This window comes from Labeo rohita, chromosome 7 (genome assembly GCF_022985175.1).
Source record: "Labeo rohita strain BAU-BD-2019 chromosome 7, IGBB_LRoh.1.0, whole genome shotgun sequence".
Taxonomy (NCBI): Eukaryota; Metazoa; Chordata; class Actinopteri; order Cypriniformes; family Cyprinidae; genus Labeo; species Labeo rohita.
Window position 1 is genome coordinate 5572470 of NC_066875.1, and position 19421 is coordinate 5591890.

The 19421-nt window shown below is 34.8% G+C and overlaps 2 protein-coding genes across 4 annotated transcripts in view; both read left to right on the top strand.

The window, feature by feature from the left end:
• ap1g1 (adaptor related protein complex 1 subunit gamma 1) overlaps positions 1-13375 on the top strand; it is a 33280-nt gene extending 19905 nt beyond the window's left edge. For all 3 annotated transcript variants that reach the window (XM_051114386.1, XM_051114384.1, XM_051114385.1), the window contains exons 14-23: positions 952-1074; positions 1520-1609; positions 1693-1817; positions 1919-2023; positions 2357-2495; positions 4245-4371; positions 4937-5038; positions 5119-5279; positions 6341-6439; positions 8903-13375. In XM_051114386.1, coding sequence (XP_050970343.1) covers positions 952-1074; positions 1520-1609; positions 1693-1817; positions 1919-2023; positions 2357-2495; positions 4245-4371; positions 4937-5038; positions 5119-5279; positions 6341-6439; positions 8903-9004 — 1173 coding nt within the window. In that variant the 3' untranslated portion in view covers positions 9005-13375. The remainder of the gene's footprint in view (positions 1-951; positions 1075-1519; positions 1610-1692; positions 1818-1918; positions 2024-2356; positions 2496-4244; positions 4372-4936; positions 5039-5118; positions 5280-6340; positions 6440-8902) is intronic.
• Positions 13376-15513: 2138 nt separating this feature from the next.
• Positions 15514-19421, top strand: part of phlpp2 (PH domain and leucine rich repeat protein phosphatase 2) — a 91851-nt gene continuing 87943 nt past the window's right edge. The window contains 1 exon segment of the mRNA XM_051114432.1: positions 15514-15875. Within this exon segment, the coding sequence (XP_050970389.1) occupies positions 15690-15875 (186 nt within the window). The 5' untranslated portion in view covers positions 15514-15689.

Genomic DNA, 19421 nt, shown 5'->3' on the forward strand with positions numbered 1-19421 from the left:
ATAAATTGCTGACAGCTAGTGGTTTAAATGGGTAACATTACTGCAGTCCAAATTGAAAGTGTCTCTTTTAAGTGTAGAAATTAGGAAATAATTATTGTGATTTCCCTACTGTAGTGTAAAGCAAAAAAAATACCTATGAAATAATAATTGTCATTTATTGTTGTTGTTGTTGTTGTTGTTGTTGTTGTTGTTGTTGTTGTTGTTGTTGTTGTTGTTGTTGTTGTTGTTGTTGTTGTTGTTGTTGTTGTTCTTATTTTTTGGCTTCCTAAAACACCAGTGTTAATGTATTTTAAACAGAGTATATCACTAATAAAAAGAGGGTTGAGTTCTCTTTAAAGTTTAGGTACAAATCAATTTACTTTTTTTCAGACTTAATTTTTCTTAGTTAAGAATATGGGTTGGAGCTTTTAATTTTGAACTCTCAATAGCATTAGATAGAATAATTTAGCTTTAAAGTACACACAAAAAAAATTAAGTTGTCTTTTTTTTTTTTTTTTTTTTTTTATCAATAATATTGTAGCGTGGACTTCATGTTGTGATATTATCGTATTGTGATATTTTGATATCGTTACATCACTAGTAATGAGCATTTGAGTTTTGTATGTCGTTCAATGTCCTCCTTTCTTCAAAATGCTGTTGGTGCTCATGCTAAAGCCAGTGCATGGCCAGGGATCTGCAGACATCTTTCTGTTTGCAATTTTACTAACTTGAGCCGAATGATGACGTAACCTGCCCACAAATAAACACACAAGTCTTGAGTTTTGAGGACATTTTAACATCCGCAATGATTTAAATCAGTATAGTTTTGTGGTAGTCTTTCCAGATTGAGTAGCAGTTATTTGTTAGTGTTGTCAAAGTGTTTTAAGAGGTGTTTAGGCCCAGAACCACGTTTGGCAGAGTGTTTTAACATGCCCGTCTGATGTACCTGTTTTGTTGCATCTGCTTTTATAGGCAGGGAGTTACGTCCGGGATGACTCTGTGCCCAACCTCATTCAGCTCATCACAAATAGTGTAGAGATGCATGCCTACACTGTACAGAGACTCTACAAAGCCCTCCTGGATGACATCTCTCAGGTTAGAAGCATCTTAACACCTTGTTTTCTTCATTAGACTTGTAAGCCTAAGTGCAAAACAAGTCATCTGTTTTGTACAAGAAATGAATCAGCCAGAACTGAAAGTTATGTTTTTGCAACCCCATGTGACAGATTTGGCTTCCTTCAAATGCAAAATTAGTTTGACAAAGTTTATGCTGTTTTTTTTCCATTCACTGTATGAAAGCAAATGGTCACAGATGCTGATCTCCAGTATATGACGACAGAGTTCATACAACTTGTGTGCCTACATTCCAAGTCTTCTGAACTCGTAAAATAGCTTTGTGTGAGCGACAGAGTGAAATGTGTACCATATTTGGACCCTGAATGCGTCAGACCCCATTCAAGGATTGTTTGGAATGACATTTAGATGACTAAAGTTAACAGAATTACATCTGTGTGAACTATCTCAAACTTTTTTCCTTTAGCAACCTCTAGTACAGGTGGCATCCTGGTGCATAGGAGAGTATGGAGACCTATTGGTCTCAGGCCAGTGTGAGGAGGAGGAACCCATTCAGGTAAACTCCCCTGCATCCCCTTCAAACCAAATATACACATTTATTATAAAAGCAGAACGATTATATCTGATTTCATCTCGCAGGTTACTGAAGACGAGGTCCTGGATGTTTTAGAAGGTCTTCTCGTTTCTAACTTGTCAACCCCTGTAACGAGAGGTTATTCCCTGACTGCTATCATGAAGCTGTCCACCCGTTTCAGCAGCGTGAAGTAAGCAGGCCTGTTCTGAGTTACTTCTGATATAAGCAATGAGTTTGTGTGCCCAAACGGATGAGGCTCTGACCTTTCATTTATTTTTTTTTGCTTCGCAGTCGAATCAAAAAAGTGGTGTCGATATACGGCAGCAGCATAGATGTGGAGCTACAGCAGAGAGCTGTGGAATATAACGCACTTTTCAAAAAATATGATCACATGAGGTAAGAGCTCACCTGCTGTTGCAGACTCGTGGTCGTCACACTTCTTTTTAACTTTTAGGCCTGGTTTCACAGACAGGGCTTAGGTTAAATTAAGATTAGGCAGTAGTTCAATTAGGACATTTTAAAAAAAACATTACTGGTGTGGATCTTGAGACAAAACAAAGGGAGTGATATTTTAAGGTCAATTAGTGCAAGTTTCTTTGAGTTGAAACAGTTCATACTCACATTTTAGTCTGGGATTAGTCTTAAGCCTTGTCTGAGAAACTGAGGGAATGTTCCTTCCCTAGCTTCAGTTTCTTATCCTCACTCTCTTTCTTCCTTTTTCCCATTAAGACCTGCATTACTAGAGCGAATGCCTATCATGGAGAAAACAGCCACTAATGGCCCAGCAGAGATTCAGACTAATGGAGAAACAGATTCAACCATTCTGGACACAAAACATCCGCCCAACATCACTCAACCAGCCAGCCAGGTGGGTTTTGTAGAGCATGGCATCTCAATATTCTAACTGTGAATGTGAGTGTTTCCCTCATACACGTTATCAAAATCCGTGTCAAAAATCCAGTGTATGTGACGCATCATTACTTTGCACTTTAGATGAGGTTGTTTAACAACATGGTGATTGTTCAGCTGATTTAATGTCTTACTGTAGACAAAAATTTTGCAAGTTGTGACTTTAACATTGATTTTCATCAGTGTTATTTTCAGTATGGCAACTCACCTGACTAAGGTCAATTTTATGATGCCATGGGCGATAAAGGGCTGTCAGATTAGGAAAAAAATAAATAAAAGGTAGAGTACTATGAGCAGGTATTTTAGGCATCAAAAAAGCCATTATGTAATATTCTAAAAATGAAGTAGTTGTAATTACAGTTTAATACAGTTAAATACAGTTTAAATTACATTTTTAAATGCTCGTAATCAGACTAGTTATTATACATATTTTTTTTCACAATAGCAATAAATTATTCAGAATTTATTAATTTTTTCCTAATTCCTATTTTACATCTTTTAAATTTTCCTATCTAAAATTGCCTGCTGCCTACACTCAAAGTCTTCCAGTTTTGTCACAAAAGACCAGTCATACACAGCATTTGACCACAAAAATCAGGCTTAAGAAGTGTTTCAGCATTGTCAACTGCTGATAAACACAGAATTTTTTTTTTTTTTTTTTTTTTTTTTTTTTAATCACTCTGTAGGTTATTTAACCATGTATTTCCATGTCTTTTCTTTCAAACACATTTAAATGCACAAATTCACACACATGTTGTTTTTTTTTTTTTGTCATCTGAACCTATTTCACCTAATTTATTTACTTGGAAGTACTCCTGAGATTTTAAAATAAATATTTTTAATAATACATCACATTTGCATGTTTATTGGTTCTCTGACGTTGGTTATCACATGACATGCAAGTAAAAAAAAATATATATATATTTTATTTAATTTTTATTTAATTAATTATTAGTTTTTCTTTAAACTCCAACCTTCTGCAGTTCCTTCACAAACACCAGTTTGGAAAACCTTGATGTAATGTAATGTTTAATGTACTTCATGTTGTTATGTAACAACAAATGGAATAAATTTTCTTACTCTTTGTATTTTTATGTCAATATGGTACGAGATTATCCTGTTTAGATCAATGTGATAAATGAGTTAGGATAAAAGTAATCTAAAAATAATCTAAATGTTGTCTTGATTATATTACCTAAAATGTGTAATATAATGGATTCAGTTACTAACTACAATTTTTGTAACTTGCTTTAGAATCAGTAACAGATTACAATTTGTAAGTAATCTACCCAGCTCTGTCCTCAAGGTTGAATTGAACCTTCTGCTTCTTGAACAACAGCTGAGTAAATTATTTTTATGGTGATTAGCATGTTATGGGTCAAAGAACATGCGGTCAGAAGGCTGTCAATATGGTGAATGTAATATGTCTGGGAATGCATTAGTTCTGCATACCTAAAGAGCAATTATGTACATTTCTCTTTAGTTCATTGAGTGCTCTATTAATAATATGTTAAGTTAAATCAAGAGTACTAGATAAAGGAGCTGTCCAGAATGTGTGTGCGGTGAAGCCTGTAGGAATGAATTGAGAAGCTCTGTGCTAGAGCAATAAAAAAAATTCTCTCCGGTATGGCTGAGCAGATAAAGAGGGATATTTAGCTGAGGTGAAATATCTACTGTATGCTAATGGTCTGTGGTTCCTGTTTTTCAGGCAAATGATTTATTAGACCTGCTCGGAGGTAATGACGTGGTACCTGTTATCCAAACAACCGTTCCCACAAAGCCTGCGTCAGCTGGAGGAGAACTGCTGGATCTGCTGGGAGACCTTTCTCTGACAGGTCAGTCAGCCTGCTGTATACTACTTCTGCTCATTAACAAATTCACATCCTGCCATTCCTGTGTCCCCATGTTTTGAGCACAGACAGATTTTACAGTAGCTTTAGTTTGCATGCACTTAAATAGCCTGTTTATAATGGGATTGATAGCTCAATCTTTATGTAAACGCCTCAGTTGTTCTGACTGAGCTCGATCTGAATGGATAAGAGCTGAAAGCTGAAACGGAAAAAAAATCAAGAATATGAATGCTTGAATCAGGCTATTTTCTTTCAGATTCAAAAATACCTTCTGTACATGCTATGATGTATTTGTTTACATACGTTTTATGTCATCCAAATGTTGAATTTTGTTTGGAATGCATGTAATGCAAATGAAAACAAATATGTGAAGCGTATTGCAAAGCTTTCAGAATCTTAAATCCGATTGGGTTTATTCCAATCAGTGCATGTAAACAGTATTTAACCCAAAAATGAAAATGCTGTTGTTTAGTTATCCTTATTTTATCCTTGGTAATTTTCATTTTTGGGTGAAACCCTGCTCATTCCGTTGTACCTTCTCAACCCTCAGGTGGTCCGACCCCCACCCCTGCTCCCTCTGTGCCCATATCCCAGCCCCCTTTCCTTTTGGACGGTCTCACCTCGCAGCCCCTCTTCAATGACATTGCAGCGGGTGAGCTTGCATTAGATTTCATCATAGCGCTTAATGCAAAATAGGACGGTGTAATTACTATAACGGTTTCTGTCTTGCAGGCATTCCGCCAATGACGGCGTACAACAAAAATGGCCTGAAAATCGAGTTCACATTTGAGAGGTCCAACCCCAATCCCAATATTGCAGTTATCACCATCCATGCCACCAACTCCACCGAGGCTGACATGACAGAATTTGTGTTCCAGGCTGCAGTACCAAAGGTTTGTTCTTTTCTCTATAGTAGTATTGTTTACAGAGAACCCTAGTTGGTTAACCTGGCTAGTCATTTAAAATGCAAGCTTTTTTCTCTTTGCGGATGATTTAAAAGCTTTTTGGAAGAAGGACTATGTTAGGACTGATTACATAAGAGCTATTAGACTATTCCTGCACGTTTAATAAGCAGGTTATGAATAAATGTAGACATGCATTTTCTTTTCTCACTTATCTTTTGGATACACCTGAAATAAACAATGTTTCCTGTTTACACTTTTTTTAGACATGCAGATATAAATGAATATTCCTTTACTGTTGATATTGACAGTAAAGTGTTTGAAATTAGCATATCCCATAACAGTATTCTAGCATAAAATACATATCAATAACCAGAATATTTGCTTAATCTGGTTATGACAAATCACAGTTCCCATGGGTCCTTTAAGTCTTAAATTCAGATTGATCACAAAGTTGTAAATATCTAAAATGGTGTAACAAAAGTTTTTTTTTTTTTTTTTTTTATTGGGATTACTGTTAAAGGACTAATAACATTAACACATTTAGTATATTGATTTTACTTGGTGTTAATGCAATAATACACTTTAAAGTAGTCTTTCTTTAAACACATTATTATTATTATTATTATTATTATTATTATTATTATGTAAGAAAAATTCAGTATTGATCAACCTATAATTATGTATTGGTGTATTAGTACATAAACCAGTTTTAATATATATGTGCATATTAAATATAACATGTCTTGAGTATCCAGTTGAATGTGTGCAACAGCCTGTTAATTGTAGATGTAATTAATTTTGAGATTGTATGGGTTTGTTCTGTATGGACATACTGTATTAATTGTATTTGTGCACATCTTAAGTCTTTGTTTTGATTTTTAAAAACTCTGAAGATATGCTGCAATCAGGTTAATGCATTCATGTGATGCATACAAAATCAGAAAATGAACAAATTCAGATTAATATTGGAATATTCATGTGCATGCAAACAGAATTATTGTATAATTTCTGCTCCAGTGAAATTCTTAATTTTTTGTTTGTGTTTTTAGACATTCCAGCTGCAGCTTCTGTCCCCGAGCAGTAATGTAGTTCCAGCACTCAACCAGGGAAGTGTCACGCAGGTCATCAGGGTTCTCAACCCACAAAAGGTAAGATGTTCCTGTGAACCCAGGCCACACTCTGCTTCCTATTGCAGTAGATCTCCAGAGATCAGTCCATTTGTTCTGAAACACCTTCAGAAGTCTGATGAGAGTTTGAGCTGAGCAAAGCTAAATATTTCTACACTGAAGTTGAATTTTTTTTTTTTTTTTTTTTTTTTTTTTTTTTTTTTTGCAGCCATTATAGATCTTGGTTTGAAGTTAGAAGGAAATATGTCACATCTCAGTGACTTTGATGGCTTAAGTTTAAGGTGGTGTCTCACTAGCTGACTTAAAATCAAGGGTGTCACACATACTGACTGTTTTTCAGAAATCTCCCCCATGATTCTCAGATTCATTGTCATGATTTGGCAAAATGAGATGAACAGCAGCATGCAAACAATCAAAACTGAATTAGGTCTCAAATCATGGAGTGACTGTACTCTGTGATTGTGGAATTGTCCCGTGCCCATTTAAACATATGAATATCCGAGAAAAACACTTGGCTGCACAACCAACAGTGTTTGCAATATGTGATTTTTGCATTTACAGAGAAAAAGTTGGATCAAATCAGTTGTTTTTAGCATAAGAAGCTCCCAAGACCACAAGCTTTTTACACTGGCTGAAATCTGAACTTGTCGGCAAAGCTACCTCTGAAATTTAAATGTAAATGAAATTTATGATTGAAAATCAGCTAGTGAGATGCTTGAAATCAAATGCATGAGAACAGTCAGAAGCTGATTGGACTGGTTTTGCTCTGAAGCTGAAGCTCGTCCCATGGCTACACAGTTAAATTGAACCAAAATTGCAGTATGACTTTGTGCAAATAGTTGTAAATTTAATTAAATATATGCGCTATAATATACGATTAAATATGTTCTTCTACTACTACTACTACTACTACTACTATTACTAGTACTATTATTATTATTATTAATTTACTGTGAACGGAGCCGCTCTGACTTACACCAATGTAAATAATTAAATTACATATATAAAACCTTTATCGCATATATATTTCTTAACAGAATCATAGCGTTTGTGAATTCTGATAGCATTATGCTTTATGATTTTTAAATGGGTTTAGTATGTGGGTTGCGCCACTTCGGGTATTTTGCTGATTACTTAACATGGGCAAAATGCTTTTTTTTTTTTTTTTTTTTAAATCGAATGGACTCGAATAGAATGGAGGAATCGTTGCAGCCCTAATAATAATTGTTGTTCTTCTTCTTCTTCTTCTTCTTCTTCTTCTTCTTCTTCTTCTTCTTCTTATTATTATTATTATTATTATTATTATTATTATTATTATTATTATTATTATTATTATTAATGATTATATGATCATATTAATATATAAAAAAATTGTTGCCAAATCGTGCAGCCCCACAAACAAGCACAGCAAACACTTGCAGTTTAAATATTTGTAATATTTATAAGAAAAATCGGCTCTAGTTTGTTACCAGTAATGCTTACATATACAGTAATTAAAGGGGTCCTTTTATGCTCTTAATTCTTGATTTTGTTTTGGGCGTGTACTAGAACATACTCTCATGCTTGGTGGTTCCGAAAACACATTATTTTTCATATAATTATCATTATTACAATACCTTTCTCCCCAGCCTGGCACAAATGGCTCGATTAGTTCCAGGTTTAATGAAGGCCCGCCTTCCGAAATGTGTTGTGATTGGCGAACAGCTTAGACAGTGTTTCAGTACTGCCACACCCCTTGACAAAGCGGCAAGTTCCGTCTGCTCCGTTATAGTTAAGGATATATTAAGGTATAGTTGACGTTACAGTAGTGTTGGGTCTTATCATCAGCCTGCGAGATCGCAGATACATGATATTATAGTGCTAATTAAATTATTTACATACTTAGTTTCATTGCCCGAAACCAGCTCCAGCATAAGGCTAAAAGCAGCCTAATGTTTTTAATATGACTTAATTTGTATTTTACATGACTGCAATGTAATAAAAACATTGTAAGTTACTAATTATAATGCTTACATTTATTATTCAAAAAAGCAGCTACAGAAAATGAGCAAAGAACATTAACATTATCAAAGAACATCATCACTGATTAGCCTAGTCTAGTGCAAGTTTATGCATTTAAAAAAAAAAAACACTCACGTTAAAAGTGAAGCTATCTACAATGTATGATGAATAAATCTCTTACCACACATTGCACACGTCTGCGGCGCATTACGGCTCCGACACCGGAGCAGATTGCGGCCACCCTAGTCAATGCTCTAGTCAATGATTTTTTTTAAAAAACAAAATATCAAATATATTGATTTATAACTTTGTAGATTTTTTTTTTTTTATGCCCAAACATACACACCACACACTAATTAAAATTCAAAAAGTGAAAGCATAATAGGATTGTACAGAAATGTCATATCTCAGATTATGATTTTTAATTGTAAAGAATTGCATGTTTTGTCTTTAGCGTGTACCTGACCTCCTCTTTTATTACAGCAACAGTTGCGAATGCGGATCAAGCTGACATACACTCACAAAGGCTCTCCTGTACAAGACCTGGCCGAGGTCAACAATTTCCCCCCTCAGTCCTGGCAGTGATTTGCTACCCTTCTCGATCTTAAAGACCCCCAGCAAGGGAACTATGGGAAAGATGTCCCCTCCCCATTCCCAAATGATCCCCCGTGACATCACCACAGATCGCTGCCCTGGGGTTGCATGGGAAGCAGTGGAATCTTCCTGACACAGTCAAGAGTTGATGGTATGAAGACTGATGATGATGATGATGACGATTTACAGCGACAATGATGAAGAAAAATCACAAATATCTCAATACATATCTTTTCATTCGTTTCTTTGCCCGTCTGTCTTTCTCTCCGCTTCGGGGTTAGTACAAACTGTCCATACTCACACTTGCACTTAGCGTCGTGCACTCTCACTTAATCTGTCACTATAGTGCACTCCCACACTCCGGCTCACCCGGAAGGCCCGTACATGGGAAAACATCACTCGTGGCCACTATACAAAGGAGCTGCTTGTTTGATTTTGTCCTGTTTTGTTTGATTTTTTTTTTTTTTTTTTTCATGTTTTTAATCTTGTTGATGGGTTTGGTGTATTTTAAGACAAAAAATAATCGCAAAGTCTGAACATTTGCACCTTAAGCATTTCAGAATCAAGAGGAAATGGGTTGTGATGGCGCCTTAAATTATCGTTGTACATGGCATTTCTTAATTTTCGTGTAAGATTGATCTAATGTCCTGTAATAAAGTATACCAGATGAATGCTCCGGTTACAAGCTATGCTATGTTGTGGCTACACCGTATTTCACCGTACACACTAACACATCTGTTCAGAAGTGCTCGACCTTCATCACATGAATCATCATGAATAGGCAAGTTCATCCAGCTCATACCCTGATTCTTCACTCTTGGCATCTAAATGTCATTGACAATGAAACTGGAGCGTCTCCTTTTGAGGTGACTGAGAGAGAAGGTGTTGCTTGTTACTGTTTGCCCAGTAGATTTTGCATCATCAACCCCTTAATTTGGCACGTAGTTATTTTGTTTGCCTCTACTCATCACAGATGGTGTTCTTGTGTTGTTGTTTTTTTTTTTTTTAAATCTTGAAATACATTTATATAGATTGAAAATAGCCTACACTAAAGTTGTTTGATTTTTAGCGCAATCCTTAAGGATCGAAATCTATTAAAAATGTTAGTTAAACAGCGTGATCTTAAAATTCAAATTGATTTCTCACTAAATTAACACCAATAGAGACCTGGCGATGTATGATGAGGTTACGGTCAGCATAGATGCTGTAAATATAGACTATGAATATAAGGCCTTCATGAATGTAGTTACATGCACTGAATGGGCGTGGTTTTTTTTTTTTTTTTTTTTGGTTTGACTTTCTGCAGTGATTTGAAGTACAGAATTATTGCCTGATTTAAAGCAATGTGCCTTTGTCATAACCAGTTCAAAAGAAAACCCTCAGACGTCTGCGGTCGTAGTTACAGGAAGAGCAAGAACGTGGTGTCTGAAGAGTAGAGGACCTTTTTGTTTTGCTGTCATTTCAGAGGGCGTCTTAAGTCATGCGTTAGTCTCTTCTCGCAGCTTCCAAAGGCAGTTCGCAACATTAACCTGAATATACCTCACATTGTCTTGTTTTGTCCGTCATCGAAATGCTCTCTTCGCGTCCGTACCCTCGCGTCATCTCTCGCTGCTCTTCGTTTCCTCCTTCACTTTACGTAATTGCGTTCGCTATGCCACACTGAAGTCTGGTGACCAAATCAAGAGACGTTCTTTGGGCTTGGGAAATATTTTTAGCAATGATATGTATATGGAGAAAAAAAGACTTCTCATTCTATTAGCGTCTTTGTCTTCTGTTGCGATTCTTTCGATCTCCCAGCTTTTTCTGTACATACTGAGGGCTTTTAAGATGCATCATCCCTTTTTAAGATCCCGTTTTCTAAGACTTCCTTCCAGTACTGCACACGGTGTATAATGTTTGAAGCTGTCCCTCGGAAAATAGTCTAATTTAACAACTTACCTGTTTGATTGATTGATTGTTTATTGGAAAGAAAATGTACTATGTGCTGCCTGTATATTGTATATAATTGTAAAACGCATCTAAAAGATCAAATCAAATAAAAATCCCATTTGAAGACCTATGACGTTCACGTTAGGGGTGTAATGTGCACATGATCTTGAGTTTGATTTGTTTTACGTAGATGGATCGCAGTCGTGTACTACTGAAAGAATGCAATGCTGCGTATGGACACGGATGTAGTTTCTCCTTTCAATATGGTGACCTGCAGCTAATTTCTTTTTTCTCATGTACTCCATTTTTACATTATGAAAATTGTCATTCCAAACATATATGAATGACTTTTTTTTTTTTTCCTGTGTCCGCTGTCCAAATCGAGTCATACACCGAATGAGTCATACAGGTTTGGAGCGACATGAAGCACAGTTGAAGTCAAAAGTTTTCATACACCTTGCAGAATCTGCAAAATAAGAGGGATTATATAAAATGCATTTATTTATTTTTTTTTTTAGCACTGACCTAAATAAGATATTTCACATAAAGGACGTTTACATATAGTCCATAAGGAAAAAAATAATAGGTGAATTTTTAAAAACGACCCCGTTCAAAAGTTTACATGCACTCGATTCTTACTATGTTGTTACCTGAATGATCCACACCTTTTTTTGTTTTTTTGAGTCCCTTGTTTGTCCTGAAAAGTTAAACTGTCTGCTGTTCTTCAGAAAAATCCTTCAGGTCTCACACATTCTTTGGTTTTTCAGCATTTTTGTGTATTTTAGCCTTTTCCTGCAATGACTATGATTTTGAAATCCGTCTTTTCATACTGAGGGCAACTGAGGGACTCGTATGCAACTATTACAGAAGGTTCAAACACTCACTGATGCTCTGTAAGAGCCAGGGGGTGAAAACTTTTGGAATTTGATGCATTAAGAGCCAGGGGGTGAAAACTTTTGGAATTTGAAGATCAGGGTAAATTTAATTTCATTTTTCTTCTAGGAAACATATAAGTCGCTTCTGAAGGGCAGTACTAAATGAAAAACATATGTTTAGGTAAAAATGAGAAAAACGTACACGTCTTCATTCTGTACAAAAGTTTTCATCCCTGGCTCTTAATGCATTGTGTTTCCTTCTGACGCATCAGTGAATGTTTGAACTTCTGTAATAGTCGCATACGAGTCTCTCAGTGTGAAAAGATGGATCTCAAAATCATACATTGTTAGAAAGGGTTCAAATACACAAAAATGCTGAAAAACCAAAACATTTGTGGAACCTGAAGGATTTTTTTGTAGAACAGAAACAAGGGACTTATACACAACTATCACTGAACAAAAAAAACACAGCTGTGGATCACTGGATAATTAACATTTTGCAGATTCTGCAAGGTTTATGTAAATACTTGGCTTGAACTGTAACTTCAGACCTCTTTATAGTAACACTGCATTGAGGAAAGCTCAAAAACCAAAGTTTATAGTCACAGTTTTCCATAAACCACCTCTACTGATACTTCCATGCAGGTTAGGCTCATGCATATTATTTTTTTGAAGCACATAGAGGCACAACTTAAGATACAATGCTGTCCCTGGTGTGAGAACATGTCTCGTTCCTGACTATTTCGATGCCTCTTGAGTGAACTTAACGCGGGGGTGGTACTGCGGTCGTGAACTGCGTAACAATAGTTAAATGGCTATGAAATGGCACTGCGAGAGCTATTTTGAAATCCGACTGTCTGAATCTGCTGCTTTTTACACTAAGATGTTTGCGCGTTGAGGGCGAAACAACCATCTCTGAGTCTCTCGGCAAGTTTCCCAACACCAAACGATAATTTTTTTCAGCCGCATGTGAAAAAAGCAATGTAAATACTGTCATTTCTACTCTTTATGTAAACTTCCTGGAGTAATGCAAGCTAAGTTTGAATTCTCAAGTCACCACTGTTCACTATCTCTTGCGATACATGCACAGACCTTTGTACATTTGGAAATAATACTGTTGATTCTCCACTTAATCTTCATTGAGAAGCAGATTTTTTTTCCTGTGCAGAAAAAGACGGTCAGTCAGGGGGAGTTGAGCATCATTTGTTTGGTGGACTTTGTATCACATGCTTGGAACGATTGCCTTCTCCATCAGAGTCCCTTTGTAATCTGTAAAGGTATCGGTTGTTTTTGAAGTGTATCTATACATGTGCCCCCTTCTCAGATATTTTACACTTGCTATTCAACACATCTGAACTGGTGCAGGAGGGCAGGACGACCCCCAGTGAGTCTGACATGCTGAACTGAATCGCAGTCCCATGTCCTCGAAGAATGAGTGTTGGACTGAATTTGTGATGATGGATGAAAATGACATGGGATATTTTAGACTTATGCTGTGTATTATTGTCTTTGGGTTGGAGAAAATGATCAAATGAAATAATAAAACAGTCAAACTTGATGTTCCCTGTGTTGTGTTTTGGAAGTAAGTGTTTTTCTGAGCTGTATTTCAGTGGACACTGTAGTCTGCTGTCACCCTCTTGTGTTAAACTTTAAAACTGCAATAGTACATGTCATGGAAGCCAAAGACTGAATTATGCAATAACTAGTCATAATCTATTTCTTTTAATGTTAACCCTCTGTTGCGTTCAGCAAACTTTAGTGCTGTATTTGTACAAAATACCTCTTTAAATTCTCCTGAATCAAAATCAAAATCCTTAAATTAAAATTTTCTGAAAATGTACTCGCCCTCAGGCCATCCAAGATGTAGAAGAGTTTATTTCTTCAGCAGATTTTGAGAAACGTAGCATTAAATCACTTGCTCACCAACGGATCCTCTGCAGTGAATGGGTGCTGTCAGAATGAGAGTCCAAACGGCTTATAAAAACAAAATAATCCACACAACTCCAGTCCATCAGTTAATGTCTTAAGTCAAAAAGCTGTGTTTGTAAGACACAAATCCCTCATTAAGACAATTTTAATCTTCAAATTATGATAACTCTTTATAATTTATTGTTTTATATCATGGGTCTTATCAAAGTATGAATAAAAGCTGATACTTTAATTTGTTTTAAACTATTAAGGTCTCTTTGACCTCAAACTGTATGTGAAAGGTAATAAAATGATCTTTGGCAGCGCAGTGAAGACTTTATCTGCAGGGATGAGTTCAGGAAATGTTTTATCATCGATTGTAAAATTGTAAAATTGCAGTTATGATGTGATCACATGTCCGTCTCCAGCTCAACTTTTGTACTTAAGGTGTTCCATTAACAAATGACTAAATTTGACCACTAGACTCTTAAAAATAAAGGTTCCAAAAGGGAGTTTTTGTAGTGAGGCCATAAAGAGCCATTTTTCTCAGTGCGAAGGACATTTGAAAATTTTGTCTAATGAAAAGGAACCAATGCCAAAAAAAAAAAAATATTCTTAATAGTGTAGCAATGTCCACCATGTGGATATAAAATTATATTACATTATTGCCTCATATGTCTTCTAAAACTCTTAACATTTAATACAATTTAGTCAAAATTGCTGGTTCTGGTGAAAATGACACTGCAAAAAAGAGACAGCTATTATAAATTAAAATTATAACATGTGTTTTATGGATTAAATAGCACTTCTATCCACCTTTTTCGTTCCGTAAGAGTGGGCGTGGCCGTTTGTAAATTTTATGGGTGTAGCTTCCTTGTCAAGCTATTTTTTGTGTACAAAACAGGTCGTTTTGCTTCTTGATATTGCACATTGGTGTGTCTTACCATATTATTTTAATGCATTATCTTAATTATGAGCACAGTGTGTTTGTAGTGCAAACGGTTTTACCATTTACAGCACGTTGTTATTCTTCTCCTTATTTGGGACAGTGAACCGGAAGTCTCATCCATACGTTTACTTCGGCGTTAAGAGAAAAAGGTGGATGTGAATATTTATATTAAATTATTGAAGGTCTGGTCAAGGAAAAAAAAAACATTTGTAACATGTTTAGACCGTTTTAATGTGAGTGGAAATATAAAAATGCTTACTCTGCGAAAACACCCATGATAAACTGTTTTATGTCGTTTGTTGACAAACTCCTGTTAAGACTATTCGTCCTCACGTGTTTTTCGCAACTACTTTGATATGTTTACAGTCACAGACTTTAGGCTTTCCATTTGCTAAAACGTCAAACATGACAGATTTACAGCGTGCTGCAAAATGTATGTTCAGTTTAAAGTTTAACTGCTACAAAACACATTGCACAAGAAGAGCTAATCATTCCAGTTCGGTGACAGAGGTCAGTGATTCTTGATAAGAGTGAATGACTCCAAATCCCACTAGATTTACAGAGCTGACGGTATTTCAACAGTACAGAACCGATGGAGGAAGTGTCATTTTTATGTTTTATCAGAAACACAGTAGGAACAAAATGGGTACTGATTAACTAAAGGAAAATTGTCGACTTATTGCGTTGAACTGCGTAGTTGAATTGTAAATGAAATTTGATCAATTGTGGCTTTAAGACGATTCATTTCAAATCGCCAGTTTACGTTTAAGTATTCTCATGAATAATTCAGTAGTGGAAGTACAGGAATGGGCGGTGTTCTATGAATAATAAGTAGCGCCGCCCCCTTATGTTTATTGATTGGGTTTATTTGACAGCCGTGAGCTTCAGTCTCACTATGGCGTCTCATCAAATCAGGATGGGCTTTTTCTACCGCCTCCTGTACTGGAATTTATCTGTGGCTAATTGCTATCTTACATCTGGATTTCTGTGCTGAAAGACGTCAAATGTAGGCGAAATGAAGGACGAGAAAAGCACAGCGCGGTCGCTCCAGAGTGCCGACACGGAGCGGAGAAATGCAGCTGATGTGGAGGATGGCCGGGCGGGCAGCGGAGCGGCGCTGAACCCGGTGCTGCATGAAGCGGGATCTGACCGAGCCCCCGCACCGACAGCCCGAGCGGGAACGGGAATACGCGTTTTAAAGGTACCAGATCCAGCTCCGTTTAGGTCGCAGCGTTGCTGTTAAGCAGCAGGGCCAAAGTACGTGTGAATCCGTGAACTGCATCAGCAATTATCTGTATAACACTTCCACACGCCGCCGTGTCTTCAAACCTAGCGAGCTCCCTAGCTAGGCAGCATATTTGGTCGCGTTCCGCGTCTGTGCGCTGAACGCGCCAGTAGTGCTGTCTATGTAGGCGGTTCACTGGGTTTTGTGACACAGCCTGTGATGGATCATAATGTCATCTCGATTTAAAGAGATTGTTCTCACTTCACATTGCTTCTCAGTTTGTTGGCTGTATGGTAACAGTTCCAGTGTAACGCATGTAACCTGTTAGGGGGCGTTCACGCAGGGCGTTCTGGCTATTTTGTGATTGCTATTTCGGTCTCCGTACGCCGGCGTCAGATGGACGTCTTTGGTCATTGCGTCGCGTCTCGCTGTTTTTTAGCAACTCGCTCCATGAGCACTGTTGACATGCCATGATGTCAACTGAAAAAGTAGTCTAGTTATAGTTTTAAAAACGCGTCTTGGGTATGGCAAGCTGTTTTAACATATATTCCTTAAACCGTAGGCCTACATTTAAAGCCCCTCTGATTTAGAGTCATTCAAATTGCAAACTGGTGCATTTCTACTGTTCAAACTGTAAAAACTGTACTTGTGGACAGTATGATATTTAAAAAATTAAAAGGCCACGTAAGTGTATTTAGAGCACAGATTCATGACTTTATTTAGTACACTTTTAAGACTTTAAAGAACATATTACATCACGTTTTAATAACTTACCATGCTTTAAAGAAGATCACTTATGTCTAGCATACTAAAGCACATGCAAAGTACTGTTATTTGATGTTAAATTTAAAGTTAATATTTTAAATGTACATTTTTTTTCATTATAAATGTGTAATTACAAATATATTTAAATACTTGACATATGTTTACATGACATGACAGTGTATTTTAGTTTACCATAAATGCTTGTTAGTACATTGGAAAGTACACATTAACCATATTTCAAAGACAACAGAAGTAATTGTGACTGATATGGTGCTGTTATAAATGAAATGGTGTGTGTGTGTGTGTCCCTCAAGGAGTGCTGGCGTTATAGTAATTTAGTAATAGTAATAGTTAATACTATACTATATAGTAAATTTACGTAATAGTATAATTCTAAGTCTTACAGTAAACTAATGAAAATAATTATTTTTATTTAAATGTATTTTAATATTTAATATTTTGTATTTAAATAAAATAATACATTTATTTATAAAGTTTACTTTATATATATATATATATATATATATATATATATATATATATACATATATAAAATTATAATAATATATAAAATCATAATCAATATATAATAATTTATATTAAATATAAAAAATATATGTATTAAATATTCATTAAAATTGTTCATACAATATAAAGTACAAAATACAGTAATATTATTATTATTATTGTTATAATTATTTTATTTTTATTACTTTTTTTGCTAAATTGAGGCTCAATTAAAAAAAGGGCTATATACAATAAATAAATGGCTACATACAAAAAATATATATAATTCTAATCACAATCAATATATAAAATTAATATAAAATATATTAAATTATATATATTAAATATTAATAATAAAATAATAATTAAAAATATTCAACAATTTTAAAATTATATATGTATTCAATTTAAAATTTAACAATGACCAAAAATACAATATAAAGTACAAAAATACAGTAAGACAAAATAATGTTATTATTATTGTTTTTAATCATCATCATCATCATCTTCTTCTTCTTCTTCTTCTTCTTCTTTTTATTTTTATTACCTTTTTTTTTTTTTTTGCACAAATTTGGGCTCAATTTCTAAAAAAGGGCTGATCACATGGCTGAAAACTGAAATTGCAAAATATATTAGTCACTTTTGGATTAATTAGATGTAATAAAAAATAAACACTAAAACATACAGTAACATAGATGGTTCCCTTAAAATAAATAAATATTAAAACAGCTTGCCATATCTTGAAACCACCGTGTTCAGTTCCATTCCTCTGCATCTAGCTGTTTATGAACGCAGGAACGCGCTGTGTGTAAACGGCACCTCTGTGTGTGACGTGATAATGCCACAGCCATTATCTTCACAATACATCTCACATAATACGCCTACAGGAAATATGCCTGTCTTTATTCAGGCATTGTAATAGATAATCAGAACAAAATTAGATGTCAGTTGCTTCCTCCTGCCTGTGAGTGAATAAGCAGAGTTACCTTACTGAGCTTACAAAGCTGTTTTGCCTATTATTAGACCTCTGTTTTCTTAGAGTCATGGTATCTTTTCTAGTTACGCTTATCTATTTAAAAAATACATTTTAGTATTCACAGCGTTAACATCCAGTGCTGTGTTCTCATTTATCAATAATAATAGATGTCAAGTATGTCATTATTTTTATATCATTATTTATGTCTCACTTACACTTAATGTTACTTGACAGATGAGAGCAGACAGAGACAGGTAATAATGCTGACAATTTTTTTTTAATTAGAAAAATGATTGATGGTAAGTCAGCTGTGATCTTTAGATTAAAGATGCTTAGCTTAAAGATATTTATGTGTATTATTACTGCATAAAATATAATAATACGCATAAAGAATGTAAATGTGTAGAACTTAAATGCGTAAAACAAATGTAGGCATAGATGTTATGTATGAGAAATTGGTCAAATCTGATCAGAAGTCAGAGGTGATTTAGCAGTGAGCTTTTGTTGATAGATGTTATTTCAAAAATAATCAAATAGGTCGAAAAAAATGTACAACAGGGAGCATAAATGGTAGAAACGGGTCATAAAATCTGAGATGAGTCAGTGATGATCTAATGATCTTTAGACAAACTTTTTTGCTGGAATTGATTGCACTAGATGGAATATACAATAAATGTGATTTATTATTTCATAAAAAGTAGCAGATGGTATTACTGTGCACAATTATTCTATTCTATTCTATTCTATTCTATTCTATTCTATTCTATTCTATTCTATTCCACAGAATAAAGAATCAACAACAGTTATTGTTATTATTATTATTATTACTACTACTACTAACAAATTATTATTCTACAGAAGAATCAGGTTTATTACAACAATTAATAATAATAATAATAATAATAATAATAATAATAATAATTTCCAAACCTGTGTGATTTTATTTTTTTCTGTGGAACACAACAACAACAGTAATATAATAATAATAGTAGTAATATTATTATTATTATTCTACAGAAGAATGAATCAGGTTTATTACAACAACAACAACAACTATTATTATTATTATTATTATTATTTTATATGAATAATATTATATATTATGTTTTAGAAAGACATACAGGTTTGGAACAATTGGTTTATTAATAATAATAATAATAATAATAATAATAATAATAATAATATATTTTTATTTATTTAACAGGTTATTCCAAACAGTATGATTTTAATTTTGTGGAACAATATATATTATATTATATTATATTATATTATAT